The sequence below is a fragment of the Solanum tuberosum genome, unplaced genomic scaffold, assembly GCF_000226075.1.
Source record: "Solanum tuberosum cultivar DM 1-3 516 R44 unplaced genomic scaffold, SolTub_3.0 scf00296, whole genome shotgun sequence".
Lineage (NCBI taxonomy): Eukaryota > Viridiplantae > Streptophyta > Magnoliopsida > Solanales > Solanaceae > Solanum > Solanum tuberosum.
The window spans coordinates 255,974-267,347 of NW_006239217.1; the positions used below are offsets into that span (position 1 = coordinate 255,974).

Consider the following 11,374-nt stretch of genomic DNA (forward strand, 5'->3'; position numbering starts at 1 on the left):
GGGATCACCCCCGACGAAAAATCCACGATGATCTCCTCGATCTTCTCTTCTTCTTCTCCTTCTTCTCTTCTTCTTCTCTTCTTCTTCTCCTTCTTCTCTNNNNTCCTCGATTTCCTCTTCTTCTCTTCTTCTTCTCTTCTTCTTCTCAAGCCCTAGCCTTCACTCTCTTAAAATGGAACAAAATGATCCAAGTATCAGCCTTACTCAACAATATAACCTCAAAAGAAATAGCCAGGGAAAAGACCAAAATGCCCTTAATTTTCCGGAGAGATTTCCCTGCCAACAGCCCAACTTCTAAAGGGCACAACTCGCTCATACGAACTCGGAATTGAGCAAACTCGGCGGTATTGGAAATATCATTCCACAAGCTTCACAACCATAACTAGAACTACTCCTAACTCATCCTGAGATGGAAGTTATGACTGCTCAAAGTTGGCCAAAAATTCATTTTTTTCACACTTAGCCAAATTTCCAAAATTTTAAATTCTTTCCAAAAATGACTATTTTTGATTTTTAAGCCGCTTCATAGTTATTTCATCTTACCGGATGTTACAATATCTCCCCCTTGGGAACATTCGTCCTCGAATGAGGTTACTCTTACAAGGCTAAGGGTGCAACAACAACTCAAACACCCAACAAGCAACTATACAAACACAACAACAACCACAACATGCTCATTATAATTAAAAGAGCACTAAAAAGGAAATTAATACCTTAATCTGCATTTCCTTCGGATTCAAAGAGATGTGGATATCTCTTCTTCATGTCTTCTTCGGCTTTCCCCAAAGTGGCTTCCTCAACAAATTGGTTCCTCCATAGGACCTTGACTGAGGCTACTTCTTTCGTTCTCAACCTACGAACTTGACGATCTAAAATCTGAACAGGAACCTCCTCATAAGATAAGTTATCCTTGATCTTAAAACTTTCAGTCGGTAGGATAAAATGAAGGATCGCCTATGCACTTCTTCAACATGGAGATGTGAAATATTGGATGAACCGCTTCTAGTTCCTGTACTTTGGTATTTGTCAACTGCGCTCAAGCAGTGTTTCCTGTACTTTGGTATTTTTCCAGAATATCACGTGGTCCATTTGATCACATATTATGGTTGTGGATGGCTGAAGGATTTGTACCAACAGGAAAAGAAATAATGGAGGATGTTGTTGAAGGCTTCTTCAATGAGTTGATAAGACGAAGCTTGATACAAGTGGTACACACATTTTGGGAAAAAGTTGGTAAATGTAGGATTCATGATCTGCTTCACGATCTTGCCGTACAAAAAGCATTGGAGGTAAACTTTTTTGACATTTATGATCCAAGAAAGCACTCCATATCCTCCTTGTGTCTTAAACATGCCATTCATAGTCAAGGAAAAAGGTATCTCTCACTCAATCTTTCTAACTTGAAGGTTAGGTCACTTATGTTCCTTGATACGGATATTTTAAAGATGGGTCTTATAAAGTTCCATAATGTGTTCCAACATCTATATGTGTTGTACTTGGAGATTCATGTTGACAATATGTGTATACTGTATAGTACCTGATGCCATAGGAGGTTTGTACCACCTCAAGTTCTTAAGATTGAGAGGTATCCATGATCTTCCCTCTTCCATTGGCAAGCTCAAGAATTTATAGACACTTCTTGTCAATGACTATGGATACTTTTGCAACTACCCCGCGAGACAGCTGACCTGATAAATCTAAGACATTTAGTTGCTTCGTATTCAAAACCTCTGAAACGTATAAGCAAACTCACTAGTCTTCAAGTTCTTAAAGGCATCCATTGTGATCAGTGGAAAGATGTTGACCCTGTTGATTTAGTCAATCTTCGAGAATTAAGCATGCATGAGATTACCAAAACTTACTCACTAAACAACATTAGCAGCTTGAAAAACCTTAGCACTCTAAAATTGTGCTGTGTAGCTTATGTATCATTCCCAAACCTTGAATATCTTAGTTCTTGTCAAAACCTTCAGAAATTGTGGTTGGAGGGGCAAATAGAAAAACTGCCTCTCTCATAGCAGTTTCTGAATTCCATCGCCATGATGGTCCTTCGGTACTCAGAACTCATGGAAGATCCCATGTCTACTCTAGGGATGCTCCCAAATCTAAGGAATCTCGATTTTGTTTAGAGCTTACGGAGGAAAAGAAATTACCTGCAGTGATAACAGCTTCAGCCAACTGGAGATCCTTCGTCTTGATTGTCTTGAGAACTTAGAAAGATGGGTTTTAGCCAGAAGTGGCATGCCTCTGATTAAAGGTCTTGGTATCCAGCGTTGTCCAAAGCTACATGAGATTCCTGATAGAATCAAAGACGTGGAGAGAACTCCTTTTCAATGAAGCTTTTCAAGCATATATGATGTCCTATTTCAGCTCTTTCATAATCGTAGAGGTAATAAATCCCAATCCCCAATGATCATTTCTTAAATTCCTTTTAATTACTCACTCTGCCGCAGATTTGTTAGTATAATGTTTAATTTTTATACTATGACAGTACAATTTTTTTTACATTATCACCATACTAAAAGAAGTCAACTATAAACAATTGTCTATTAGTAAATCACTTATGCATGAGATTTTGTCTTGTATCACAAATTCACAACAACAACATACCCGGTACTGTATTCCCACAGAACGAGGTCTGGTGAGGGTAGAGTGTACACAAACCTTACCTCCACCTCAAAGATGAGGTAGAGAGATTATTTCCAATAAACTCTCAGCTCAAGATAAAAACAGACTAGAAAAAGACGTAATGGAAGTAGAAGAGACAATAGGTAGTAACAAAACAACAGATGAAAGCAAAACAGTACTACAACCAAATAATATTACAATCGAACTACACGAAACAATAGATATCAATAAAATGATTTTCTTCATGCCAAAAACACACTGAATTGTATTGGTAATCTATTATTTGGTCAACACTTGATATTGTCCTGATCATTATGATTAATCATCAATTTAGGTTATTGATAAATCTTTTGTTCTTTATTGAATACTATTCCTCATATTAAATAGTGTCTTACAATTTTGGTTGAATAGGAGAAGCAGCAGCTGGCAGGTGTGGAACTTTTTGCCAAGCATTTCAAGAGATTTACATGGAGCAAGTCGGATTTTAGAAATAATAAGCATGTTTCTTTTGTTTTGGCTTTAGGTCATGTGTTTAAATTACAACTGTGACATTCAAGATTTTTTTTTTAAAAATCTCCTTGTATATATTTCTTGTTCCGCCACTGCCCACATTTTGTTTCTTGTCATAACTAAGTATTAAATAAGTATGAGCTTTTAAGTTCGAGATTCAGAAATGAACTTTTTGTAATTATTATCCAAGAATATTATGGTATAATAGATCTTTATAGAATTATAGTCCACAAACATATAATAACTCAAAACAGTGATGACTAGCAGTGATGCTTGTGGAAGTCAATTAAGGATGGTGTTGACGAATGGTGGGGTGGGATTAGTAGCTAGTGGTGATGGTGTTGGCAGTGGAGGTTGATGGTGGCCGTTGATAGTTAAGTTGGATAATAGTGATAATTAATGGTAATGGGGACAATGATAGTGATTGTCAATATATAATGTCGTGATTAGTGGTTGTTGTAGACTTGTAGTACTGATGGTTGGTGAAGAAGATTATAAATGATAGCTAGTGAGGTGAAGGAGCATCCAAGTGGTAAGCTTGGCCCCTGGAAGCAGATTTGGAGGAACAAGGTGCCACCAAGGTAAAGTGTTTCTCCGGGTTGGTTGCCAGAAGAGCATGCTCCACTCATGAGAAATTGAAAAGGAGGGGTTTCTATATTGCCTCTTGGTGCTCTCTCTGTAATGAGACTGAGGAAACCAACAACCATTTGTTCCTCCATTGCAAAGTGACAACACAATTTTGGAACCTTTTTTTGGGACCAACACATACAAAATGGATTATGCCTGAGCATACAGCAGATCTACTTAGTTGCTGGATCAGCAGAGGGGGGAGAAAATCTAAGAAAAAGTGGTGGAGTATAATACCATCATGCATCTGGTGGTGTATTTGGAAAGAAAGAAATAGCAGATGCTATGATAACAAAGCTAATCTAATAGAGAAAGTCAAATGGAACTGCTTGACTACTTTTTATTTTTGGTGTAAAGAGGAAGGGATAGACCACTCTTGCGAGAAGCCTATACATCAGTCCTAATATAGTCAATAGATTCCATACATGAGCTTGGATATGTGTTTCTCAAGAGTACAACACCATGGATCTCCTTAGGAATAACATAAAATCCATCAAAGGTTGCACCAAGGAAAAAGGAAACTCTAAATTTGTTGGAAAAGATGACGGAAAGAGATCTAGAAATTTACCTTCGTGATCTTTTAAAAGAACCCAAATACCTTGTGGTGGTCGATGATTTATGGCAAAGAGAAGCATGGGAAAGTCTAAAACGAGCATTTCCGGACAGCAAGAATGGCAGCAGAGTTGTTATTACCACGCGCAAAGAAGATGTCGCTGAAAGAGCAGATAACAAAGGTTTTGTCTATAGACTTTGTTTCCTGAGCCAAGAAGAAAGTTGGGATCTCTTTTGTAGGAAACTACTAGATGTTCAGGCAATGGTCTCAGCAATGGAAAGGTTAGCTAAGGATATGGTGGACAGGTGTGGAGGTTTACCTCTTGCAATTGTTGTATTAAGTGGACTACTTTCACATAAAAAGGGGTTCGAAGAATGGCAAAAGGTGAAGGTCCACCTTTGGCAGCACATTAAAGACGACTCTATTGAAATCTCCTACATACTATCATTGAGCTACAATGATTTGTCAACTGCGCTCAAGCAGTGTTTTCTGTACTTTAGTATTTTTCCAGAAGATCGAGTGCTCGAGGCTGAAAACATAATACGGTTGTGGATGGCCGAGGGTTTCATACCAAGAGGAGAAGAAAGAATGGAGGATGTCGCTGAAGGCTTCTTGAATGAGCTGATAAGACGAAGCTTGGTTCAAGTAGCTAAAACATTTTGGGAAAAAGTTACTGAATGTAGGGTTCATGATTTACTTCACGAGCTTGCCATACAAAAGGCATTGGAGGTAAACTTCTTTGACATTTATGATCCAAGAAACCACTCCATATCCTCCTTATGTATCAGACATGCCATTCATGATCAAGGAGAAAAGTACCTCTTACTTGATCTTTCTAACTTAAAGTAAAGGTCAATTATATTCTTCGATCCAAATTTTCGGAACATGAATCTTATAAACTTCAGTAGTGTGTTCCAACATATATATGTGTTATACTTGGATATTCTTGGTGGCACTGTACCTTATGCCATAGGAATTTTGTACCACCTCAAGTTCTTAAGCTTGAGAGGTATTGGTAATCTTCCCTCCTCCATTGGCAACCTCAAGAATTTACAGACACTTTGTGTCAAAAGTGAATTTAGACATTTGTGCCAACTAACCCCCGAGACAGCTGACCTAATAAATCTAAGACATTTAGTTGCTCAGTATTCTGAACCTCTGGTACGTATAAGCAAACTCACTAGTCTTCAAATTCTTAAAGACATCTCTTGTGATCAGTGGAAAGATGTTGACCCTATTAATTTAGTCAATCTTCTTGAATTAAGCATGATTGATATTACTAAATCTTACTCCCTAAACAACATTAGCAGCTTGAAAAACCTTAGCACTCTCAAATTGTTTTGTAGAGGTGGTCAATCATTCCCAGACCTTGAATTTCTTTATTATTGTGAAAAGCTCCACAAATTGTGGTTAGATGGGAGAATAGAGAAACTGCCTCTGTTACCAAATTCCATCACAATGATGGTTCTTTTGGATTCAAAAACTTCATGGAAGATCCGATGCCTATTTTGGGAATGTTGCCAAACCTAAGAAAACTCGAATTTCTTAGAGCTTATCAAGGAAAAGAGATATTCTGCAGTTATAATAGCTTCCGTCAACTCGAGTTCCTTAGTCTTGCTTGTCTTGAGAACCTAGACACATGGCATTTAGCCACAAGTGCCATGCTTCTGATTAAAGGTCTTCGTATTGATCACTGTAAAAAGCTGAACAAGATTCCCCAGAGAATGAAAGACGTGAAGCTTTTCAAGCATATGAGAGGTTTTATTTGATAATAGCAAAGGTAAATATTCAAACAAATCTCAATCCTACATAACTTTCTTCATTTTTTTTCTTTTATATAAATTAATATTTGTGTTAAACAGGAGAAGAAGTTGTCACTTGAACCATTCACCTTCATCAACTTGGGCTCTCAATTTACTCATTATTTCAACATTCAGTTTTTTTGTTTTATTTTGGTTTTTCAATGTTTCATTTCTCTCTCTTTTTGTCTTTATTTAGTGCATGTGTGGAATTGGTTCAAAGAGAATTTGTTTTGGGATTATCTCACCTAATACTATTTGAGTCATTTGTCTAATGGTAGGGATATATGTGAGCCACTTTTGTAATGAGGGGGATATCAATTCTACATCGCAAAGTTGAGGGGTAGATCATACTTTTTCCCCTAAAAAATAAATAAATTATGCATTAGCTTTGTGTATTACTTGTACCTTGTCTGCAGGTATATTTTTTCAATCTATGTACACATAATACACCCTATATATAATTAAGATGCGTATAACATTGGACTATGGATTTTAACTTTGGGTTTGCCCACTATATCAACTACCGCTAGTTAACATAGACTTCAACAACCACAACTCGGCTAGCTCTAGCCACTAACTCAACTCATAATGAAATGAACTGATGTAATCTATTATCCTTTATAGCTTAAGAATATATTTACAATACGCGAGCACAAAATCCTATACTCAAATAACAACTTAAGGCTTTGTGACACTCGATCAGGTCCCTTGTTGCATGTGAGAGTAGTTCTTCCTTGGAAATGATTTTTGCTTTTGATAATCTTGATTGCAAAAATTAGGTTGTTTCTTGTCAACATATCCAGTGTATAAGAGAGACAAAACAACCTAATAGCATGTTATTGGTCGAGGACTGCTGTTCTTTCTACGCGTTTATTACCGTGCTCACCAATCACTGCAGTTTCTACAGCTTTACAGTTGCACTCCATTGACTTATCCTGAAAGACAAAAACTCAAAGGACCTAGTCCCTTTATCAGATATTATTTCTCTATAATTTGTTAAATCATCAGAATTCAAAAATACAAAATTTGATTGGTTCCATCATACATAGTGTTAAAAAATTAAAGTAGATTCGATGTTACTTTCATTATCATGATGCCTACCACTTCAAGAAAGCATCAATCAAGTTTCTGTTACTTTACTGATTATTTCAACTTTTTTTTTGTTTTAGTTTTTCAATGTTTAATTTCTTTTTTGTTTTTGGCTTCTTTAAGTGTGTGGAATTGGTTCAAAAGAGAATTACGATACACTTTTTCAATCAATGTATATATAATATTATATATACATAGTATTAAGGTGCGCATACTATTGGATGGTGGATTTTAACATCGGGGTTGCCATATAAGTTGCAAAAATCGCATTCACACGCTTATCTGGCATGAATCATAGATAATGTGACATGTGGACAAACATTATTTTAAGTGGCTCAAGGGTTGAGTAGTAGAGGTGGTCGATAGGTCCTAGTTCTAGCTGAGGCGTCTAGTAAAGTGAACTCTGCGGAAAATTTTGAAGGACCGCAGGTGACTTAAGCCTATATTCCTTGCCTGTTAACTTAATAGTGAAGAAGATAATACATATTTCTAGAAGAAGCTTTAATACATATTTCAAAAAAAATGTACCTTTCACTTAGCTTGTTGCAACTTTATCCTTTTTTATAATGGTAGTATAATCGCAAATTCTTTTTTCAAAAAACACATGGTCATGTTTCATTTTTTAAAAACATAAAATGGACCCTTTGAACACATGACTATTTATGTCTGAGTGCATATATCTCTTATCTCCCATTTTCTAACTTGTTTTCTAATATACTGCTTCCTCTTTTACAGATAAAAATCAATACTCCTAACGATGGCTGATGCCTTTCTGTCATTTGCAGTTCAGAAATTGGGTGATTTCCTCATTCAGGAAGTTAACCTACGTTTAAGTCTAAGAGAGGATATACAGTGGCTGTGAAACGAGATTCTCTTCATGCAGTCTTTCCTCAAAGATGCAGAACTAAAACAATGTGGAGATCATAGAATTCAACAATGGGTGTTTGAGATCAACTCTATTGCTAATGATGCTGTTGCTATGCTCGAGACTTATAGATTCGAGGCTGATAAAGGTGCTAGTCGTCTCAAGGCTGAGAAATGAGCTACTCTTCATACAGTCTTTCCTCAGAGATGCAGAACTAAAGCAAAGTAGAGATCAAAGAGTTCAACAATGGGTGTTTGAGATCAACTCTATTGCTAATGATGCTGTTGCTATGCTCGAGACTTATAGATTCGAGGCTGATAAAGGTGCTAGTCGTCTCAAGGCTTGCGCTTGCATTTGTAGGAAGGAGAAGAAACTCTACAATGTCGCCAAGGAGATTCAATCACTCAAGCAATGAATCATGGATATCTCTCGCAAACGAGAGACTTATGGTGTTACAAATATCAATAGTAATGCAGGAGAAGGGCCAAGTAATCAGATTATAACATTGAGGAGAACTACCTCATATGTGGATGACCAGGATTACATTTTTGTTGGCTTTCAGGATGTTGTACAAACATTGCTAGCTCAACTTATCAAAGCAGAGCCTCGTCGAACCGTCCTCTCCATTTATGGCATGGGCGGATTAGGCAAGACCACTCTTGCAAGAAACCTCTACACCAGTCCTAATATAATCTCAAGCTTCCCTACACGCGCTTGGATATGTGTTTCTCAAGAGTACAACACAATGGATCTTCTTAGGAATATCATAAAATCCATCCAAGGTCGCACCAAGGAAACTCTAGATTTGTTGGAAAGGATGACAGAAGGAGATCTAGAAATTTATCTTCGTGATCTACTAAAAGAACGCAAATACCTTGTGGTGGTTGATGATGTATGGCAGAAAGAAGCATGGGAGAGTTTGAAAAGAGCATTCCCGGATAGCAAGAATGGCAGCAGAGTCATTATTACCACGCGCAAAGAGGAAGTCGCTGAAAGAGCAGACAACATAAGTTTTGTTCATAAACTTCGTTTCCTAAGTCAAGAAGAAAGTTGGGATCTCTTTTGTAGGAAACTACTTGATGTTCGAGCAATGATTCCAGCAATGGAAAGTCTAGCTAAGGATATGGTGGAAAAGTGTAGAGGCTTACCTCTTGCAATTGTTGTATTGAGCGGACTACTTTCGCATAAAAAGGGGCTAAACGAATGGCAAAAGGTGAAAGACTGCCTTTGGAAGAACATTATTGAAGATAAATCTATTGAAATCTTCAGCATACTATCATTAAGCTTCAATGATTTGTCAGTTGCGCTCAAGCAGTGTTTTCTGTACATTGGTATTTTTCCAGAAGATCAAGTGATCGATGCTGAAGACATAATACGTTTGTGGATGGCAGAGGGTTTCATCATACCCAGAGGAGAAGAAAGAATGGAGGATGTCGCTGAAGACTTCTTGAATGAGCTGATAAGACGAAGCTTGGTTCAAGTGGCAAAAATATTTTTGGAAAAAGTGTAGGGTTCATGATTTACTCCGTGATCTTGCCATACAAAAGGCATCCGACACAAACCTCTTTGACATTTATCATCCAAGAAGGCACTCCAAATCCTCTTCATGTATCAGACTTTCCATTCATAGTCAAGGAGAAAGGTATCACTCACTTGATCTTTCTACTTTGAAGTTGAGGTCAATTATGTTCTTCGATCCAGTTTTTCCTAATGTGTCCCAACATATATATTTGTTTCGACATATATATGTGTTGTACTTGCATATGGATTATGGTGGTGTTCTACCTGATGCCATAGGGAGTTTGTACCACCTCAAGTTGTTAAGCATTAGATCAGGTGTCTGTAATATTCCCTCCTCCATTGGCAACCTCAAGAATTTACAGACACTTGTCATTGTAAATGGGTACGCATCATTTTGCCGACTATCCCGCAAGATAGCTGACCTAATAAATCTAAGACATTTAGTTGTTCAATATTCAGAGCCTCTGAAATGTATAAACAAACTCACGAGTCTTCAAGTTCTTAAAGGCATTCGTTGTGATCAGTGGAAAGATATTGACCATGTTGATTTAGTCAATCTTCGAGAATTAAGCATGGATCGTATCAGGAGCTCTTACTCCCTAAACAACATTAGCAGCTTGAAAAACCTTAGCACTCTCAGATTGTCTTGTCAAGATTATGATGAATCATTCCCATCCCTTGAATTTGTTAATTGTTGTGAAAAGCTCCAGAAATTGTGGTTAAAAAGGGAGAATAGAGAAACTGCCTAATCTGTTTCCAAAGTCCATCACAATGATGGTTTTGAGGAACTCGGGACTGACAGAAGATTCGATGCCTATTTTGGGAATGTTGCCAAACCTAAGGAATCTCAAACTAGAAGATGTTTATGAAGGAAAAGAAATAATGTGCAGCGATAACAGTTTTAGTCAACTCAAGTTCCTTAATCTTGATCATCTTCAAAACCTAGAAAGATGGGATTCAGGCACAAGTGCAATGCCTCTCATTAAAGCTCTTCATATCTATGAATGTCCAAACCTGAAGGAGATACCAGAGAGGATGATTGACTTGAAGAAGCTTGAAGAGACCAAGTTTTTTTTGTACAAATAGTGTGTTAATATTTGGGTTAAACAGGAGAAGAAGTTGGCATGAATCAAGTTGGATTATTTCAACATTCATTTTTTTTTGTTTGAATAAAATCAATATTATTTTATAAAGCATATAATAAATTATTATCATAGCAATTAACTATCATGTTTAGTTTTTCGGAGCACTTTTAATATTTGATTATAAAATAGTGTCGGCTATAATGCTTAGGATCGAAGAGAGTTGATCAGCATTCGGCATTTTTTGATGCTATTTTATAAAGCACATGTGATTATACCGTTTAAGCTATTTTTTGCACCTATTAAATAAATTCGGAGATTATCATTCAAATGAAGTTAGCAAATTAAATAGAAAAATCTAGACTTAATAAGAATGTACCTGAAAATTAGAAGACACACTTTTGTACTAGCTTAACGACAGAAGCATATATTGAATGACTGATATTAGGTACAGTAAAACCTCACTAAATTAATACTCAATAAATTAATAATCTCTCTAAGATAATATTTTTTTTGGGTCCCGGCTTGGGCCAATAGAAAAAATCACTTATTTCGATAAGTTAATATGATAATATATTTTCAACAAACCCCTATATAAATATATGGTCCCATCAATATTATAAATTAATAATTCCTTAAAAGTACAAATATATCTAAGACGATTTAGTGAAATGTGATTCTATTGTGTTTTTTTTTT

At 36.6% G+C, this 11,374-nt stretch overlaps 2 protein-coding genes and 1 pseudogene across 2 annotated transcripts in view; 2 read left to right on the plus strand and 1 right to left on the minus strand.

The window, feature by feature from the left end:
- LOC102589158 (uncharacterized) overlaps positions 1-11,374 on the minus strand; it is an 81,824-nt gene that overhangs the window by 23,741 nt on the left and 46,709 nt on the right. The gene's annotated exons all lie outside the window — the stretch shown is intronic.
- Positions 4,286-11,374, plus strand: part of LOC107062997 (putative disease resistance RPP13-like protein 3) — a 21,757-nt gene continuing 14,668 nt past the window's right edge. The window contains exon 1 of the mRNA XM_015314342.1: positions 4,286-4,499. Coding sequence (XP_015169828.1) covers positions 4,307-4,499 — 193 coding nt within the window. The 5' untranslated portion in view covers positions 4,286-4,306. The remainder of the gene's footprint in view (positions 4,500-11,374) is intronic.
- LOC107062998 (disease resistance protein RPP13-like) lies at positions 7,899-10,741 on the plus strand (annotated as a pseudogene).